We start from the raw sequence: 22,610 nt of genomic DNA, 5'->3' as shown, positions 1-22,610 counted from the left end.
CCATTACATTAACAAGAGATTTTAAACCACACTTAGCACATAAGGCTTGTTGGTGAATAATGCAGTGGAATTCAAGAATCGAACGTCCTACGTCTGTTTGAAATAATGAAACCACTAACTAACTAATTTGACTAATGAAACCATTTTCTTTGCTCACCATATTTGGAGCACCATCAGTTGTTACTGAAACAATTCTTTTCAAATCAATTTCTTTCTCAGCAAGCGAATTTTTAACAGCCTTACAAATATCTGTGCCCTTTGTAGTTATTAGCAACGATGTTATCGCAATTAATTCTTCCTTAATGATGTTTTCTACACAATATCGAGCAAAAACAGCTAAACGTGGAGATGTAGTGACGTCAGTACTTTCGTCAAGACATAGCGATGTAAAAGGAGAGGAGTTAATGTCATTTTTGTTGTTGTTGTTGATCTGATACATTTCTGGCAGGTTTTAATATTCTTTCTTTTATTGTGTTTCTAGACAAAGGAATATCTTTGATTCGCTGAATTGTTTTATTTGTGCCTTGTGCCTTTATTATCAAAATCATCGAAAAGTGAGGACGCGCATGCTAACCAGACTTCCTTCAAAAACTCTCCCTCTTTAAAAGGTTTACTATGCCGAGCAATGACATTTGCAGCCGAGTGACTTGCAGTGCTTTTATGACAATTTTTGCTAACATATTTAATCATAGACGTCGACTGTTTATTTCTGTCTTTTATTACACTTGCAATTAATTCTTTTTGCTCTGATTCGCTTTTTTAGCAAAAGAATTTGGGATTTGTTCCAAAATGCCGTTTTACAGACGATTTAACATACCACTGCTCCAGAACATAAAACACACACCGCTTTGTCGCCTTTACTTATCATGCCATAATTCTCGGTTCATCAAGTTTGAAATTCTCTGTTACATTTACTATCTTGCACTTTTTTTTTTTTTTTTTTTTTTTTTTTTGCTGAACTTGCCATGCTAAAAATCGTAAATATAATGCAAATAAACTTTAAAATAAAGTTTTGTCAAAGAAATTGACTATGCTATGCGTAAACAAACTTTGCATCATTAGCAATTGTAGTCCACCACGTAAGTAAGGGAAGACGTTAACAAATGAGTGTGCTCCCAGTGATGATTCCAAATTCGTTCTTCGGAAATTACGAACTACAATCCTAGCAATACAAACTGAAACTACTTCGCGGTTCGCATATAATGACAGCACACTCATTCTGCAGAGTGCGCGACGGTGTGAATCAATGATAATGCCCGATTTTTTTTTTTCCATGCATGAAATAGGGTAGGGAATGCTCACCATGACCGCTCAGTTGCATTTGTTTGTAATACTTCAAAGTGAAGTTTGTTATTTTGAACTAAATGCAAACCGTTTTGATTGGTGGCGTGCCCAAAATATTGTGTCGCATGGCATCAATGGCACGCGTGCCATTGGTTCGCCATCCCTGTACAAGACGCTTTACTATATGCGTTTTTTAGAGCAGCTTTTTCCATGTTCAATATATATCTCTTATGCGCATCCAATTCATCTTGCTTTATTCTTCTTTTCCGTTGACTGAACCCATTAGCTTATTCTTCTTTAAGAAAACATATATTTATCGGGCATAACTAAAATAAATCCATCATCTATTACACTAAAAATTGAAATTTGAACGTTTTTCGAGTCGCAACAAATATGACGCAGTACAGATTCCGTAATGCCTCCTCTGGATAACCCTTACAGTATTTTAATAAACGGTAATATCAAAACTTTGCACAGCCAGATTCGTTTTTTGTAATACATAAAAAATGCCCGAAGAATTGTAACTCTACAACTCATAGTTTTCGAGAAAACTGCCAGAGAAAATGTATGACCTCATATCCGGCTTAAGGGGGGGGGGGTGGATAACCTTTATTCGAAACATGAGCATCGGTATTTGCATAATTTTAAATAGGAAGATTTTCTAAATTCCCCCCGCGCATACGAAAGCATACATGCGGGCATCGTTAAATGGTTGACTTTACACGTTCCAACGATGTAATGTCCACAAAAGTACACGCACTATGGATATGAAAAACTAAGACTATTTCTGAAGTAATTGATTTTCGATTAACCAATTCCTTCGACAGCCCCGCAGAAAGAAATCTAAAGGAGGCAGACCTGAAAATCGTGATAGCCATAAAACAGCACCCTCCCCCCCCCCCCCCAAGTCCAGTCCAGTTGCCTGCGTATTCGATATCCAGCCAATGCTGCTCAAAAGAGCTGAAATGCGCCGGGGCTCCATCATGGTGGAACCATAGGCCACGTATTGCTGCTAAGGGCATATCATCTAAGACACATCAAGGAGAAATATCAAGTACAAATGTCCCGTGAGCCGTTCAGACAGAAGATATTGTCTAATTAAACGATTGCCACATATTTATAGATCCGCGGTCTCTGCGGACGGACTACATGAGGATCGGAGCCTGACTACATATGACAGTTGTGATTGCTGAAGACCCCATCACGAGTGAATTCGTGCACGAGATACGAGCACTGAAAGCATTATTTTCTTCATATTGATGGAATAACCATTCACAGAAGTCAATGCGTCACCGAAAGTCATCTGATGGAGACGAATGGTCGTTTAACGATATGGATATAGGCCCTCTGCCCTTAATAGCTTTGCACTGCTATTTGCATTCATCTCCCTAGCTTGTGCGCATGTATTCAACTCAGATTTTTCCACCCACCCAAGTATTTCATTTTCCTGTGCTGGCGTAAGTCCACCATTCGTTCTTCCACCAACATCGCAGAGATTGTTTGTCGGGTAGATGCTTCCAGTATTTCGCAGTCTGTCGTCCAACCTGACATGGCATTGGAAGGGCAACCTGATGGACAGGGTCGAAAATACTCCCCAGTAGTTCGTAAGATTACCATTACATTTCCCGTGTCTCAATATGCGCAGTGGACATTTCGAATATCTTCCTTTGCGCAATTATGCAAATACTAAAATTAATTTGCGTAAGTTTAATAAAGTTAGCATATTGCTAGCAAAAAGGTTACTAAAGCTATTAAATGTTAAGTTAATAATTTAATAATGATATTCATGCTTCTAATAAAGGTGTTTTTTCCATACACCGGATATAACGTCATACATTTTCTCAAGGATTTTTCTCGAAAATTATGGGTCGTAAAAATACAATTCTTTGACATGTTTTATGCATTCCAAACAAAGTTTATGGATGTGCAGAGTTTATCCGGTCTTGATGGGACACCCTCTACATTGTCGAAGAAAGAGGGAGTAGGAAAAAAGTTATCAAGATTAATTTAATATGTGTTGGTATTCCGAGATCTGTCTCACTCTGGATTTCTATTCATACTAAAACAGGAATTATAGATGGACAGAATTAAATGAAAAATAATTATTTACTCAAAAAAAAAAATACTTAGATATTTCGCATCACTAAACTGGAAACTGAAAGACTTGAATATGTAGAAATGCAATTTCAATGGATTTAAACAACCATAAATTTTGTAAAAGAAAAAATTATTTTAATGTAAAAAATAATTTCATTTAAAGGGGAAGAAGCTATAAACTCTAGGCATTCATTTTTCTTAGCAACCTAAATGTCATATATATGCTTTTAATAGTACCAATTTTCCATTCAATATTCATTTACAAATATCCCTAAAAAGGGCTGACTAGGCCTGAAATAACGATAACAATTTTTTATTTTCTTCTGAATAAATACAAAAGAAAGGTGTTTCAAGTCAATAGCTGCTTATTTATAATAGAAAATATATGCATCTGCAAGTCATAAAAACTCATAAATGTACACACTAATAATATGAAATAAGCAGATGCCATTCTGGAGAACATTTTCAGGTCGATCCGGTAGGAAAATCCATTTACAGGCCAGATATCCGGAAAAGCTTTGGATATTACACAATTGCCGCCAAAGTCAGTACGAAGCAGTTCTTTGATGTGTCCAATGTGGGGTGTTGCCCCATCTTGCATGAAGACAATGGTCTGCAAACATTGTAGTTCTTATAAAGCAGGAATGACCGGATGTCGAAGAAGTTCACTGTACCATGCACTCGTGACAGAGAAGGTTTTAAGAACTTCAGGAGTGAGAGTTTTAAAAAATAAAAACGGTCAGAGGAAAAAATCAGCAATAAATCCACATCATGCAGTTACGTAATCAGAATGCAGTGATTGTTGCTGCAGAACATTAGGAAGCGAAACACCCCATATGCGGCAATTTTGATTATTCACAGCCCCATCTAAAGAAAAGTGCTGAGCGTAGCATTTGCCAAGGCCACGCGTCATCAACTTCCATTCTTGCCAAAAATCGGCAAGCAAATGCATAGCGTCCAGTTTATTCTAAACAAGGTTGATTATGTATATGGATGTAACGAAAAAAAAAAATCCCTTATTTTTGTTTCCCATGTTTATTTTAGGGTGCAGATGATCTCTGGAATATTAATGGAGTAAATGATTTGACATCTTCCTTATATATATATATATATATACTCTTTCTAAAAAACTCTAAAAAAACATTTAAGAAATGTAATAGATTAGTAACAACAAATTTCATACCTGGTTTTGAAATTTAAAAAAGTAAATAAGCATTAAAAAAAATTCTTGATAAATAAATATCTTTTGCAACGCTGCTAATTTCTCAAATGACGAGCCACTACTATTCTTCGTTAACATTGATTTTTTCATAGAATAATCCAAAATAATAATGATGATTAATAGATGTAGGATCAAAACAAAATTTGCTTCACCAATATTTTTTGCATTCCAAATCCTGCTTTAAATTTTAAATAAAGTGACAATTTTTTATTTTAATAATAACCCTAAATTTATAATGAGACTAGAAAGATGACAGAAAAAAATCTAAAAAAATAATATATTAATCTATACTTATAATAAAGCTCAATGTGTGTGTGTGTGTGTGTGTGTGTGTGTGTGTGTGTGTGTGTGTGTGTGTGTGTGTGTGTGTGTGTGTGTGTGTGTGTGTGTGTTGGCGCTCTACAGGCCAGACCATTCAACCTACAGCTACCAAATTTGGCACGTGTATACCTTGGAGGCCGGGAATGTGCGCCTGGTGGTTATTTTTTCAAATTTTTAATTAGAATTTTATTTATTTAAAAATTAAGCAAAATTTTGGTGTGTTTCTGCTATAACTAATATTACCGCACAAAAAATATTTTTACATGAAGTTAAAGATCAAAAATTTATCTTTTAAATGATACCAATGTTTTAACCTTAAAATTAAATTTCTATTTTTAATGAATTTTTAAATAAATATTTTAACTATATTTTTCAAGATTTTTTTCCGTAAAAAATAAAAATGAAATTTAAGCCGCACGAGCACGTTTCGCATTCATGGGAAAAAATTAGCTTTTTCAAAGTGTTGCCATCACATTGATTAAAGCTCCAATTAAAATTAAATTAAATCTTTTTGGAAATGAAATATGCAAAAATATAATTTTCGGCACGTGTCTGTAGGAAATGAAACAAATATAAAATATTATTTTTTCTAAAAAATAAATTCAAGAAAAATTATTTTATGGTCTTTTACACTCTCTATATTATTAATCCAATAAATCAGTTTTATTTTAAGGCAAGTTTTGTTTAATATGAACAGGATATCCATTCAAATCAGGGCCACACATCTAATTTGTAAACCTTTAGTAAGACACAGATCTGCTAAAATGGTCTAAATGGAAAATGATTGTATTTTATGTAACTTGATTCAATAAATGCTCTAATAAATAACGAATTTTTGATTTTACATAAAGCTTCTGCTATAGAAATCACGAATAAAAAATGTTCTTGATACACTAATATTTTAAATAAAAAGAGTTAATTTCCAATCAACTAAATCAATCACTTAAACTGACTGATTTATGAAAATTTGAATATCACTATTCAATAAAAAAAGGATAATTTTAGATTTTCCATCCATCGTTTGAAAGAAAATACGCCAATCAGCGCGCAGGTTTCTCAAGATTAATTGGCCTAAGATTATGAAAATGTTGAGTTTTTCTAAATTTTTAACATTCAAAACTTCATAAATAAGTCTTAGTTGATCGTGGAAAATAGAAACATTCATTCATTTATTTAAAATTTGGTGTGTCCAGAATATTTCTCAGAATCTGATACCTTACTGCATTAAATTTAGACTTCATAATTTTTGAAATATATTTATAGGCCGGAACAAAATATTTTTATTGATTTCATTTCAATCCTTCTGAAAGCAAAACTAAAAACTGAATTTTATGCTGAATCTGAGAAATTTTTGTTGAATTATTGTTTGAGATATTAAATAAATTATTAAAAATATTTTGTCGTTCACATAAGACTTAAATGCCGAGCGATTCTGTTTGCAATCTCATATTCAATAATAATAATAATAAATAAATAACAAAAAAAAATAATAAATAAAATAAAACGCTTGGTTTTATTTAAAAATATCTTTATATTAATTGTAATTTCATCATTTCCACTTTAAATTAAAGTTGAAGTTTTACCGGAAATGACAACAAATTAGCAAAATATATATAGCGAATTGAACGAAACGATCTACACAACAGTATAAGTTTGGTATGACTATCAAAATTTGAAGATTAAAAATGTTTTGTTTGAGAATCTATTAAGAGACCAGTTACTTAAAATATTTAATTGAAAATTGTAGCGAGCGGTAATACTGGCGAACAGGCTGGTCGCCAAAGGCGGCTAGTAATAAATAAAACTCTCACAGTTAACGTAAGACTATACACAGGAGTAGAATTCCAAAATTTATATATTCTTTTTTCTCATTATAAATCTTTCGGAACATTATAATAATAACATTAACATTATAATAACACAATAAATTTTAAAAAATAGCGGTAGTAACACATGAGATTTCAAAATTATTCATACAAATTATAGGAATAATTAAACAATTGGAAAGATTAACTTTGAATTTGAAGAGAGATGCCATTCTATTGGTTTCTTTGATGACTGTTGGTACAGACAACCTTAGTAAAATAAATACCTTAAATATGAACTGACCCATCTGGAAACATAAATAAGGCAGACATTTTCTTTTTAAAATAAGAAATAAAATAATCAGTCAGTGTAATACCTAGAAATGAATTTTCTAGCAAAATATTTAGCGCTCTTCTTTTTTTGAAATTTCAAATAAAGTCATTATTAGTGATCATGGCATTACCTGAGGAGATACTAAAACCTTATAAGAATCATCATTACGACAGAAATGATAAAATCCTGTCTGGTGAATCTTTAATCTCAAACTCACTTGAGTAACTTATCGAATATGTGTCTATTTCGATGTCCTCCTTTATTTTATTGGTTTATTTAGAAGGCTGTTCAAATTGTTATAACACGTTTCTTGCTGCTATAGCCGGTATATCAAGAGAGATATGATGCAAGAGGTTTGACACAAATCATTACAGACTTGATCAGGCAACAAAATTAGTGCAAACTGAACTTATGTGACACTTACACTCAAAATTTGAATTATTAATTTTTGAAATACGAATACTTCAAATGAAAGCATCACCTAGCAGCTGCACAGTAAAGCTTTGAAATCTAAGCATTAATTTTGAATCACCCTACGTAACAATTGCCATGTCTTGGAGGAATTTATTAATTTACAAATAGCATTACTAAAGTATAAAAACTACTAAACACTAAATAAAACATTATGAAAAATAAACTATGGCTACACAGGAAAGTAAGCATAAACATTTAGAAAGTACATTTTGGAAAGTAAGCATAAACTTCATAATTGCTAAACGTATTTTCTTACATATTTTATAGATTTCAATTTTTATAAGATGATATGAGACAAAAATATTAACTGTTAGCATGTATACAAGTAAAAAAAAAAAAATTTAGAGAAAGCAGATTGATTTGAGAATAAGGAGCTAATGAAAAAGTTTTCAAATTATCCTTGTGAAAGAAATGAGGAAATATTCTAAAATGCTTTTTTTTTTCTAAATCAAAATTCCATCAAATGATAGTAATACAACACATGCAACATGAAAAACTCTTAATGGGGAATTAAGAAGGATAAAAATAATTTTAATAATTACTTTATGAATATCCATTTTGATAAATGAGTGAAACTCAAAAAACTTAACATTTCTTGGAATATTTTCAAACGGTTAGAAGATCAATCTGCATGTTTATGAGGAGAAATCTGAGCGTTTGACATAATATACTTTTGGAAAAACAAGCATAATGATTTTTGTTTCATGCCAATGTCAGGTCACGTATAATCTTGAAGCGGGATAAATGAAATATAAGTAATAGATAAAGCCACAAAACAAAAGTCATCAAGCCTTGATCATCTTTTTAAACACCAAAAGCGCTTACAAATTATTACTGCACAATAAGGTGGAACGAAAAAATCAATTTTTGATTTTTAATTTGTAATAGTGCGTAAAAGTTGCCTTTTGGTGTAGATAAAATAAGTTATAAATAGGGAAAATATTGGAGTAGGTCTTGAGGTGCCGCAGTGACGTTAAAATTTCATAAAATTAAAATTTTTGCTACATTTTAAAGTTTTTTTTACAAAATAATCAACTTTTGATTTTTAATAGCACGGAAAAGTTGCCTTTTGGTATAGATAAGATAAATAAAAATTATTAAAAAATATTAGAGTACATCTTGAAGTGCCGCAAGGACATTAAAGTTTCATAAAAACACACTTTTTGCGACTTTTTAAGGGTTTTTGCGTGCCTTGATTATGAAATAAAAAGCTTTAAATAGGCGTTGTCATATGAATAGAAATATAAAAATAGTTTTACTATTGCACTGAATCGTCACCGAAGCGGTTTTTATTGAGGCAAGGTGGAGATTTGTCTGCTTCCGGGGACAAGGACAGAGCTGGTTTAAAATCAGTAGCTTTGTCGAGATCAGTTGAGTTGACGTCTCCACTCCGTCTGTTGTGTAATTGATTAACGTAACTAATTTGTTAGCTTGTGTGCTTTGCTGTGAGTAAAAATGGTGCAGTCTAAATTAGTGTAGACAAGACAAATATCGGAGTGTTCTATTTTTCAGAAAATTAGTGATTTGCTTGAAGTTGAACTCACTGCTTACGAATCTAGTGCTACTATTACATAAAGTAATAGTGCATCAGAAACGATTACTGGCGACAATGACAACACTGAAGAACAACAATGCTCTTTACAAAAGAGGCAAACCAAACAGACCTATCAAATTGACAAGAAGATATAAAACTACCAGGTGCCTACGTGGTTTAATATTAAGTTAAAACTTTCATGTACTTATGGTTCCAAACATCTTTTTAACCTTACCTCATATTAACGCTTTAATGTACGTGTCACCACGTGCATAATTATATTGATATTAATTATTAAAGAAATTGCCAGCCTTTAAACTAAAATTTTCTTTATTAAATATAACACATATCAGAAAAGAACAAAATTAATTAACAGAATATAACTACAATCGTAGACGTTCAAACACACGCTACAGAAGCGAGCGTCCTTCTAGCTGAGTGGACGAAGGAAGTCTCACTGGAAAAGAGAAATTTATTACTCTTGCCAGAGTTTAGGGTTGCCAGCCTACAGCGCACTGCGTGTGCAGTACGCTGGGTCGATAGTTTTGCGAGTTGATCCGCCGCAACTTTATCTCTCTGACGGTCTCAAGAACGTTATGGGCCAGATTATAAAAAGAAATGAGTACTTTGCTGCTTCTGAAAATACCCTTTTGTCCATGCTAAGTGATGAACGTAAAATTCAAAGAGAACCTGTTTTATGGCGTGTTTTAAAAGCAAGAACAGACAGAGTCAGGAAGTTTAAAGTTCTACAGATAAACTTCGATGCAAAGGATTACATCGGCAAGGTCTCATGGCTTGAAAATGACGTAACTGAACCCCCTTGCTAAAAGATGTTTCCAGTGACTCTCAAAGACTTCATACAGAAGGCATTTGAAACTGAACCAAATAGTATAGGGGAAGAAGAAGAGATTCTTCTACAAGGAAGCAGTAGAAAGAAGTGTGAAACTGGTGGACGAATCGGCTCAAAATGTCTGTGGTTCATTCGCAAGAGAAGGATACATAAGAGCAAAAATTGACTCACGTGCGAATATGCCAAAATTTAATTTTAAAAAACAGTTTAATGTGGCAATGAAGTAGAAACAAACATTTCGCAGCTGTAACATTTGTAATCATTAAGGATACAGGAGTAAGGAATGCAAAATTTGACATAAAAAATATTTTTTGTAATATTATACTTTGTAATTACTAATTTTTTCCAATTGTAATGCTTATATATGTATTTAAAATCATCTTCTGTAACATTATATGAACAAAAAGTCTCAAAAAAAGAATCAAACTTTATAATTTTTCAATGTTTTACAAACTTTAAGCTCTTTGCGGCATCTCGAGATGTTGTTGTATTGCAACCAGATTCTTTTAAATTCTTTTTGAACCTAAAAGCTAACTTTTCTCCACTAAAATCTAAAAAAAATTTAAAGGCCCTTTTTAAAAATTTCCATTTTTTCACTTTTTTTTTTCAAAGTTCGAGCTTTTTGCGGCACCTCAAGTTAATGTAATATTGCAACCAACTTTTTAAAAATAAATTTTTTGAACCTAAAAGACAGCTTTTCTGCACTATAACAAACTAAAATCTAAAAAAATTAAAGCCATTCCTTACTGCACAATATTACAGAAGAGATGTCAGATCGTCCAATACCTTCAACATATTATTGAAAATTGCCAAAAAGTAATCAAACAAAAATAAATCTTATACCTAACGATAGAATATAAGAGTAAATTGTCAGTAAAAGTGCAGCCCAATGTCTCTCAATCTGCTTAATATGCCGTAAGAAACTCACAAAAAGTATTCCTCAACAAATAAAAACGGAATCTAAAATTAACATAAAAATCTTCAATTAAAAATTTAAGTAAAAATAACTCGCAGCAAATTAAAATAGTCAACATGGAATCAAGAAATGCAATATTTAATGAAAATGCAATGAATTTAAGCACAAATTATTATGGACTAAAAATAGTGAAATAAGTTCTTCTAAGAAGGTTATTAATCAGAAATAACTGAAATGCTTTAGAATTTCAAAGCATTGACTTAGGAATATGAATAAAATAAAAATACCGAAGACTTTTTTTGAACAGGACAGAGGACAATTCCAATGAAAATGTTTGCAAATTCAACATGCAACTACTATTATTACTTAAAGAATCTTAGAAAACAACCAGTGGAAGCGGTCTCTCCAAAACTTTCTCACTCTCCTACCCCCCTCATAAAATTGTAGACATTGAGTAAGGCCGTGAATACCTAGCATGGCACTAACGAACAATAGTTATGAAATGGAGATATTTGGCGTAAATCTAGCATTTGTATTGAATCTATATAATTTGCAGCATTTTTGCCGCCCGATTGAAACCAAATTTGACACGGAATTACAGTTGTAGTCATAAGATAATATACCGAATTTTTTTTATTTAATTCATTGTATGTATGAATTATTGCGCTTACAAGCACGCGGAAGTATAAATAAATAAGCAGAAAACCCCTTGTCGAAAGGTTCCAAATTTAATAACGATCTACTTTTTAGATGCTAAATTTGTATTCCATCTAGCACTATTTTATATTTTGTAGTTATTATGTTCACCTGTATTTGGACAGCGATGCAAGACAGACACACACAGAATGGATTTCATTCAAAATATGATAGATATCTACAAATTTGGTCGTAAAATCATATATTAAATTTTTTCGTCCATCTCAAAGCGGTTTTCGGTTGTGTACTTCACAAACAGATATAATTCAAAAATGTGTTTTCCGAACGCAGGGAGTAGGGTTTCACGGTTTTTCAAACCCGGTTTAAAAAACTTTTTTTTTTTTTTAAGTAGATTTGTAACATTTGAAAACCGGTTTTTAAATTAAGGAAACGCCTGGATATTCCTCTTCAAAAAATTTTATTTTTGGGACGGATTCGTCTAGCAGCTGAAGGCTTAGGGCGACTAGATGCCAATTTATTAACAAGTGAAGGTATATATGAATTTCTGTTAAAAGAATTTAAAAAAATTAAACACTGAAATAAGTTTGAAATTATTACATGCTTTAAAAGAACGAATTAAAGAAAGGAGACCAGTAGAATTAGCAACTCTTTTGCTGTATTTGGAATATCCACAAAACATTTCTTGTTCAGCGAAGAAGTCTAGTGTACATTCTTTAGCTTCAAAAACTAAAATTATTAAGCTATCTGGAAAGATATTGTCTAGAATATTTCCAAATTCTTACGTGGAAAACGATTCTGATGAAGAGTAAATCAAAGAAACTACTCATCAGAGTAATGCTTTTTTAAAAGAAGCCCTAGAAAAATCAACTCAGAAGTTTTTTGAAGACCCTGAAAAAAAACTTACAAATCCAAGGACATTGAAAGATGTATTTTCATTTTTTGAGGTAACGAATAAAAGAACAAAAGAAAAAATAGATTTGTTATTTGATGTAATAAAAACTATAAAATCAAGCTTAGTAGCTAGTGAACGAGTATTTTCCATTTCAGGCAATATTGTGCCCAAAATACGAACAAGACGTAGCCACCGTTCAGTGGATATTTTATGTTTTTGGAAAATCTATTTTCTTAGGAGAAATTAAAATTAGTGAAAATAATATATTTTTTATTTGAAATTTTTGTTTGTGTTTTCGTTATTTTGTGTAAGCAAAATGCATATGTAATTCTTAATTTTTTTAATTTATTTTTTGACTTTGATATTGATTTCGTTTTTCTGTTATATTATATAAATTAAATATTTTTCCTTATTCTATTTTTTTTTTTTTTGACAAAAATTCGAAAATTGGCTAAAATCGGTTTTTTGAAAATATTGAATTCGAAAACCAGTTTTTGTATTAACCCTAGCAGGGAGTTCTAAAACGTAAAGAATCGTCAAAATCTCAAATTCGAATTTTCTGACGATTACCATACTTCCTCTATACTTCCTATACGAAAAAGTAAAAAAAAAAAAAAAAAAAATTAATGAATTCCACTACACAGAAACGAATCAAAAATGTAAATACAAATTAACTGTGCCTTAGCCTTTGTCATACGAAATTGCAGGAAAATATAAGAAACTGATAAAGGGAAAAAGAATAACGAATTCCAAAACATTTTTCTATCATAGAAGAAAGAATACTCATCGCATAACATGGTTTATTTTCGTCCTAACTCAAAATCAAAACTGATAAATTTTATGTGAGATTTGTTTCATGATACTCTGCTGAATGCAATACAGGGCACTTTCATAAGGTACTGATGCTCTGTCAAACCAAACTAACAGATTGAGAAAATATAGATAATCGATTACTAGGCTGCAAGCATTAAAAATCCACATTCATTGATCATGAGAATTTCACTCAGTTAAATAATGATTTAATAATAGAAGGAATCTAAAAAAAAATATTATACTAGCTTGGAAATTAGTGTATTATGCTTTGTAATTTTGTAAGATTTTTCACATTCTAGGCACATTCTGAAATAAATTAATTCTAAAAAAAGGGGGTTTGATCTGCCACTTATAAACAATAGCCATCGAAATGATTCCATATGGATTGATTCTCATGATCCGATGTACAGAAACGTCCATGAACATTAGATAATATTAAAAATGGCAAGAGATTTTTTTAAAAAGGATATGTTAAAACAATATAGATAAAACTATTATTGATGCAACCATATATATCCTTCAATGTTATTCAATGAGCAGAAAAGAAGAAATATGCATCAAAATAAAGTAAAATAATTAATGAATCATAAAGTGAGATAGGAATACAAACAGATTAAAAGATGTGTCTCGGATTTATATTTTCAGTCATTTTGTTGTGAAACAAAATCTAATTACTCTGTTCTTTGGTGGAACATTTTACTCCATACAACTAGAGTTACTAAAAAGTTGCTTCTAACCTGAAAAAAAGATTACCACATTTAGATAAATATTATTCACAAAAAGGTTTTACTTACTTTATTTAAATATTTTACATAAAAGTATTTTAAAACATAAGTTTTAAGCTATCTTTTATTTATTTCATTTACTTTCTCATATTTCACAACAGATTTTAAAAAATACCACAAAATATACGTATATATTTAGGAAAATCAAAGTACATAGGTAAATTACTAGAAGGAAATTTCTAATTAAATACTTTTAGTTATGGTCATACATAATAAGGTTTTCTCATCAAGTTCTGTAATCTCACTCAAACGAAATCAAATATAGGAAGGAAACAAAATATAATTGTAATTTATTGGAAGTATTGTTGTTCATATTAACTCTATTAAGGAGAGTAGAAACTAGCAGCAACAACATGAAAATTCATTATTTCAAATAAAACAGAAACATATACTTTAAGATAAAGCAAAAATACGAAGAAAAAGAAAATAATGAAATATGAAACCGCAAGAAATTTCAGATGTCCCTTTAAAGAAGAAAGCTATACAATAATTTCGTAATAACAGTATATAATAACTATATAATAACTTTCATTGCAATTTCAAGATCAAATTACAAAGAAATATATCACAATGAAAGTAAAAGACAATGAATAAAAAGTAAATACTGCTAACAAACTTCATAAACTGTAGTTGAAGACAGAACAAAGTCAGTGTGATTTACTATCAAAGATCAACAGAAGATACTCACAGAACATTCCTTTCATTAGAGAAAAAAGCTTTTTTTGATGCTTCCATAAATTAAAACTCATGGTAACAATTTCTGAATTAAATAGTTGCATTTCAAGAAATTTTATTCAGTTCTTAATCATCAATAAAAATTATACAACACACATCTAAAATGTCAAATTTATATCAGACACGATACAAGTGTTTTTTTTTTTTTTTTTTTTTTTTAAGCTGAGCTACGTAAAAAAGAGAATTGTGCCCAACAGAAACACAGAGAAGTAAAATAAACATGATTAACTGAACAATAAAATTAATAAATTTATATAGAAAGTGCATGGGATATTAAAAATATCATAGAATTATTACATCAAAGAAATTAATCGCTTTCAAGTGTGATAAAATCCAATTCCGAAACATACCGAAATCCACAAAAATATCATATTTAGCTCTACACAAACATATTAGGTCTTCTTTACTTTGTAAAAAATACTTTAATACAGAGGCTATTAAATATATAGAAGACATTAAAAAATTGATATTTGGAGTAAATGAATCAAGAGGAAAGGAAACTTTTAAGACAAAAATCTATGAAGAAACCTTTAAGATATCTGAGAAAATATTTTATTGATTTAATCAAATTATACTATATGTTTAAATACGAAAATAAATAGCTATCACTGCAGAGTAGAAAAAATAAGACACAAAAATTGTACATCAAATTCAGATGTAGTGGTAAAAAAAAAATTCAAATAACTGCTTTAACATGAGCTTCATCACACAAAATGTACAACATATTTTCTGCATTAACAAGCTAAAACATTACAGGTGATGATCATGACAAAGCAAAAATTTGCATACTCCAATACTATAGCTTATCAGACTGGCATGCATCTCCTATTCTAAATAAAGCCAGCCTATTCAAGTAATACTTAATAAAAACAAGCATAATAGTTTTTATGATGCGAAACAAGATAGTAGTATTGATGAAAAAGAACATTCCATAACCTACGATTATTTCAAGAGATAAGATAGACAAGATACATAGTAATGATAATCAAAGGGGAGGGAACTAATTAAAAGGAACAAAATTCTGATTCTGTCAATAAAATAATTTTTTATATGATTCATTTCACAACAACTTAATATGCAGCTCTTAATTCATATAGCATTATAAAAGTAAGCAAAACAAACCAATGGATAACAAAGCAAGTTTTTTACAATATTTAAACTAAAATAACAGTATATATATATGTAATGATATTTTAAACTCTTAATTTCAATTTAATTAATTTACAAAGTTTTATCCTTATTTAGTCCATAATAAGTTCATCATCTTATTTCTTGATCCAATTCCACTTTCTCTACTTAATTAATTCAAGAGAAGTTTTATAAAATTGCTGAATAGGCTAAATGCCGACACATTCTCAAGCTCCGCGTGAAGGGATAGTAAAATGTCCAGTAACCACATTCTTTTTCAAAAATCCCTGTGTTTCACTTACTTGTGATTGACATGCGTCAGAAATCCTTATCAGAATCTTGATAATATATTAGCACTCTAAAAAAATATTTTCCCTATACATATCTCATGTTATATAAGACGAGGGATAATTTATTTCACGCTTTTTCCCCACTTCTGCTTTTGTGCGGCACTGTGGCGAACGTGCCTTGTCCGTGTCTCTGCTTGTAAATAATTATGCTTTCCGGAAAGGATATTAAAATTAATTTAAAAATGTAAAAAGTCTTTTCACTGTCTTCGAAACTGCATTCTACTTCACACAAAATAATGCTTACATATATGTAACATTATTTGTTGTGAAGCAGAATGCAGTTTGAAGACAATGAAGATACTTTTAATTTCGTGACGTCGTTTTATTTCATTTTGAAGAAGCAGGCATATGTACAAGCGATGAGCACACAGAACGACACAGAAAGGAAGGAGGGAAAAGCTCTTGAACATTTTATCCCTGGTCTTATATAACCTATGATTTTGATAGGGAAAACATTTCTTCATAGTACTAATATATTACGAGATTTCGATAGGGATTTTCGTTACATGCGTGAATAAGGTAGGGGAAACAGAGGGAGATTTTTAAAAAGAATTTGCCTGATAAGCGGTATTTTATCTCTTCACGCGGAGTGTGGGAAAGTTAGTTTTAGCTGATTCAGCAGTTTAACAAAGCTTCTCTTGAATTAATTAAGTAGAGACAGTGGAATTGGATCACGAAATAAGAGAATATTTTAGAATGAAGTTACTATGGGCTAAATTAAGATAAAATCTTGAAAATTAATTAAATTGAAATTAGAATTAAAATATCATTACAATTCCCCCCCCCACTGCAAGACGCGGAAGTATGTCGGGCCCTCGACACACAGCCTTACCTTACAGTGGTGGTCAAGTAAGAAACTAAAATTTAAAAAGCATATTAAAAGTGATACCCGAGTTTCCCTTACCTTTACAATAATATAAAAATCCTTTTGAACAAGATTATATAAAGCACAAAAAAGATAATGCGATATATGTGAAAATATTAGATAAATATTGAACAACACCAAAAATAATATTAAAATGTGTAATATACAAATGATTTTCTGCAGAAATTCAGTCTATTGTATCTCAGTCTGTAAGACTGTCTCTATTTGGTGAGGAATGTCTCTAAAGAAGGTTTGCACACAGTGTCCTTTAAATAGTAGAAGGCTCAACAAAATGATCAAATTGAATGTAAAATATTGGAATGACAAATTTAATTTATATAATAGTAATATATCAACATAGTTCTGATTTTTATATGTAACACTTGAATCTGAAAATAATATGAGATTCAAAATACTCTTATAATATAAATATTCAAAACAAATGGCATAAAAATGTGTATTTGTTAAAGAAAAACTTTAACCCACTAGTTAGCTAATTAGTGGTGAATAGTAAAACCTTGTCCACCAATTTCAAGTAGTGGGTGAAACTTAATGACCCAAAATTAGGACATCAAGAAGGGGGACATAATTCTTATTCTTTCTCTACTCTCATCCAGGAATATTTATTTCCAAATGGAGAACAACATATCCAGGATAAAAATAGAAAGAGATAGAAACTAATTGTGAGGTTGATCCTATACTCACTTCTCAATAAGACTGAGGTATTTAAATGTATGTTGTGATGGCGCCTATCACATCATCATTATGAAGGAAAGAAAAACTAACTCTTACGAGTGGAGACAACGGACCAACCAAAGTTAGGGATTATTTGGAATAAGCATGGGAAATAAAAGGATTTTTTTTTAATTTAAATTATTATTCATGACTTCATTTTAATTTTTCTGGTGAGTAATATGTTCTTAATTTTGATACATGGACAATATCAGTAGCTTTGTTTGTTAATGCATTTGGTTTAGTTATTTCATAATTTACATCTGAAATTTTAGTTACTATTTCATATGGACCTGAAAATACTGGAGATAATTTTCTACGATTGGGGTAATTAAATTCCTCATACATTACAATGTCACCAGGTTTGAATGGAGAATCTATAAATCTAGAATCATATCTTATTTTATTTTTAAATGATATTTTATTGTATTAGCTTTAGCTAATTTTCTTGCTTCCTCTTCTGGAGGATAGAATTGATTTTGAGTTAAGGGAGGAGGATAAGGTAAAATGCCAAATAACAAATATGCAGGAGGAAATTTTGTAACTGAATGGGGTGTTAAATTATATTCATTGATTACTTGTTCTAAAAGTTTAGTCCAAGGAATTTTAGTAGGAGAAGAATTGACCTTACACTTTAATTTAGTTACTATTGATTGGTTAACTCTTTCACATTTCCCATTAGTTTGTGGATGATGTGAAGATGTTAACAGATGCTTGACACTGTAATTTCTGAGGAAATGTTTGAATTTAGATGAGGTAAAAGCACCATTTCTATCAATTAATAATTTGGAAGGAACCTGAATTTGGAAAACTTGCTTTAATATATTAATATAAGTTTCAGAATTTTCATTTTTGGAAGGAAAAGCCCAAACATATCTAGTCGCATGATCCATTAATATATGAAGAAATTTTTTAGTTGAATTGTAATAATTAAATCCACCAACAGTATCGACAGAAAGACATTAAAAGGACGATCTGTGGGGGGCACAGCCTGTAAAAGGCCAAATCTTTTTTGCTTTTTCTTTTTATTTAATTGACAAATATCACAATGTTTAACAAAAGTGCAATATCTTTAGTAATATGGAGCCAATAATACTGAGGAGTAATTAAATTTATCATTTTTTGAGTGCCTGGATGCCCAAATTGTTCATGAGCTGTTTGCAAAACTTTTCTCCTAAGAGGAAAAGGTACAACTATTTTAAATAAATTTTTCTTTTTAACTACAAGTACATCATTAATATTTTTATATTTAGTATTATCTAAATTGTGTAAATTTTGATAGTGTTTTATCTCATCTAATTCCAATAAATGCACAGAATGTTGGAGATATTGAGCAGTAGGATGCCTTGATAACATATCAGCTTCAACAGTAGCTGTTCCCTTTAAATATTTAACTTCATAATCAAACATGCTTAATTTTAAAGACCAACGAAATAATCTTCCTCTTAATTTTTTTACATTTTTAAGCCAAACAAGAGCAGCATGATCAGTATGAATTATGAATTTTTTCCCATGTAAATAATAATAAAATTTATCAAGAGCATCTACTATTGCTAAACATTCCAACTCAGTTATACAATAATTTTTTTCATAAGATCATAAAGTTCTTGAATGATAAGATACAGGATGTAATTTACCAGAACAGTCAGGTTGTTTTAGAACAGCTCCAATGGCTAAGTGAGATTCATCACAAAAAAAAAAAAAAAAAGAGGTAAATTAGGGTTATATAGTTGTAACACTGGTTTAGTTATCAATTTATTTTTTAACATTTCAAAAGCTTTTTGACAGTCTTCTGTTCATTGCCATGGTGTATCTTTTTTAAGAAGATTATTTAAGGGTTCTCTTATTTTAGCATAAGAATCAATAAACTTATTATAAACATTTAAAGAGCCAAGAAAACCTTGAAGTTGCTTAACATTTTTTGAAGGTTGTAATTTTTTAATACTTTCAATATTATGATTATCAGGAGAAATACATCCTTCTTTGACTTCATACCCCAAGAAATTAATTTTATCTTGAGCAAACACACATTTAGAAAATTTTAATTTAATGTTTTCTTTTTTACACATTTGAAAAATCTGTTTTAAATGATCATAGTGTTCCTCTAATGAGTTAGAGAAAACTACTATGTCATCAAAATAGTGACATGCAAAATTTGAAAATTTATGTTTATTTAAAATTCTACGAATAGTTCTATCGAATATTGCAGGTGCATTTTTAAAGCCAAAAGATAGAACTTGAAATTCATATAAACCTACAGTAGTTACAAATGCCAATTTATGTTTATCTTGTTCATGCAAGGGTATGTGCCAATATCCAGATGCAAGATCCAAAGTTGAAAAAACTTTAGCAGTACTTAATTTATCTAATAAGGTATCTATTCTAGGGAGAGGCTCTGCCTCAGATTTGCAAAGGGAATTAATTTTACGATAATCAATACAAAGACGACTTTTTCTATTTTCATCTCTTTTATATGCTAATGTTACAGGAGAGGAATAGTTACTAGTAGATTCTTTTATTAAACTTGCATCTAACAAATTTTTAATTTGCTTATTTATTTCAATTTCATCAGTAGCAGAGGTTCTATAAGACCTTTGTGACACTGGTAAATCAGATGTTAAATTTATTCTAGGAGGTTCCATTCTTATTTTACCAACATCATATTTATTTTTTGCAAACACATGAGAATATTCTGACACCAGAGATAACACAGGTTCAGATAATTTATTTACAGTCGGAGGTGGGAAAATTTCCTCTGAGGTATTCACTACCTTGACCTTATTATCACTAGTGTTATTATTTTCAACAATATGTAAAGACATATAATTATAATTGGTATGCAAATTGGTAATAATTTGTCCATTTTGAAATATTTTATTTTTGTCACAATCTATAAGCAACTTATATAAACTACAATCTGGCAGTCCTAAAATGATATATGGTAAAGGATTGTCCATAATATATAATTTGATTTTCTTATTTATTTGGCCAACTTTTAAATATATGTCACAAATGTGGGTTAATTGGAACGTTCCATGAGCTTGTTTGACTCTAATAGGGTTTACACTTTTTCTTGTCAAATTAAGTTTTTTTACAGTATCTGCAGATATAATTGAAAGAGTGGATCCTGTGTCAATAACAATATTTATATTACTATAAGGGTTATAAACATTGTCTAAGTTAGCTAGACTTGGTAAAGTTGAGATGTATCCGGATACTAATAATTGTAACTGTGCTGGGCTAGGGGCCTCATTAGAAGAATTTGGTCCCCTTTGAGAATTTTGAAAACAGCCAAGAGGGACTTCTGTGCACGGGGAAGTCACATTGGCTGTTATTGGAATATTGGTCATAAAGTAAGGTTGATAAAAGGGACATGCTTGTGTCCAATGATAAACATTTGGAATATCTATTTCAGTGCACATTCTACATGGAGAAGAAGGTAATCTTTGTTGAAAATGCAAATTATGACTATAGTTATTGTAATTATTGGGACATGGCCTTATTGAATTATGATAATTTTGTCTAAAATTATTGGGAGCCTGAGAAGTAAAAGAATTTTGAAATTTATAATTAAAATTATGCCTAGGTGTAAAAGGTGCTGGTTGTCTTATTATGATTTTAGTTTCATTACACATGCCTGGGTTTGGTTCTGAAGAGTCTTCCATTTTTAATAGTTTAGTTGTTATTGTAAACCATTCTGTAGGGGTATTAGGAGCTTTTATGCTAACTAATTGTTTTAGTTGAGTTGGCAGTCCATCAGTAAGACCTTCTAAAATCAGTTGTGGAACAAAGCCTAACTGTCTGCCATAATTTAATTTTTGATGAAAATAATCAACTAATTTAGAATTTTTTGAATCAAATTTCAATTGTGAAAAGTCAGAAAAATTAACAATATTGGGTTGAATAAATTGTTCAGTTAATATACAACATAAATCATCAAAATTATCAACATTTAAACAACTATTTATATAATGAGTTAAAGCTGACCCTTTTAGAAATTTAGCAATATTTTTAATTTTACACAAATAAGTTTTGTTATTTTCTTGACAAATTTTGTTAAAATATCCCACCCATAAATCTACTTTCATCCCATTTTCAGGATCAAAAGAAATTATGGAGGGTTCTTGGGTTATTTGATCGCTTTCTTTATCAATTTTATTTTCTTTACTTTGAGCGCTAGACACATTTATTTTATCTGGGTCAGTCATTTTTCCAGCTCTTAACACATTAAAGTATATTTCAAATAAAAAACATTATAAATTTATACATAAAATTTTAAAAAATAAACTTGATAAAAGGCTAAAGATTCAATATTTTAAATAATACTATAAAAATATAACTTGCAATAATTCTAAAATTCAAAAATGAAAATCAAAAGAAAAGAAAAACACACAATATAAATCTTGATTTTTACTGGTGAGACGGGAAACACTAAAAACTTTTTTGATGAATTTTCACTTTTTTAATTAATCACAAAAATGCAATTTTGAGCACTGGAAAGGGAGACAACAGCAGGTGACGGAAAGCTATTTTTATATTGAGTTGATAATATAACACACAAATGTTATTTTCGAAATTTGATTGATTCAATTTGGCACTGGAGACCACTGGCGAGCATTATATTGTGGTGATGATTTAACACGAAAATGACGTCGAGATCGGGATTATTCAGCACAGGTAAGGAGCCAGAAAATTTTTATGATGACAAGGAGCACCAACTCCTTGAGGATATAAGGAGCACGCACATGGCAATATGGAACACAAACACAAGCAGTGTCGGATGAAGTCACAGGTTGTGAAAGGATTCAACGGGAAC

At 30.5% G+C, this 22,610-nt stretch overlaps 1 protein-coding gene across 1 annotated transcript; it reads right to left on the bottom strand.

The window, feature by feature from the left end:
* Positions 1–12,843: 12,843 nt before the first annotated feature.
* LOC129960966 (uncharacterized) lies at positions 12,844–22,040 on the bottom strand. The gene is made up of 2 exons (XM_056074746.1): positions 19,432–22,040; positions 12,844–13,936 (listed from the first exon to the last, which is right to left on the bottom strand). Exon 1 carries the CDS (start codon positions 22,000–22,002, stop codon positions 19,591–19,593), a length of 2,412 nt encoding a protein of 803 aa, XP_055930721.1. The 5' UTR covers positions 22,003–22,040; the 3' UTR covers positions 12,844–13,936; positions 19,432–19,590.
* Positions 22,041–22,610: the final 570 nt, after the last annotated feature.

This window comes from Argiope bruennichi, chromosome X2, assembly GCF_947563725.1.
Source record: "Argiope bruennichi chromosome X2, qqArgBrue1.1, whole genome shotgun sequence".
Taxonomy (NCBI): Eukaryota; Metazoa; Arthropoda; class Arachnida; order Araneae; family Araneidae; genus Argiope; species Argiope bruennichi.
Note: the sequence above shows the minus strand (reverse complement) of the source record. Positions and strands in the feature narration are given on the sequence as shown.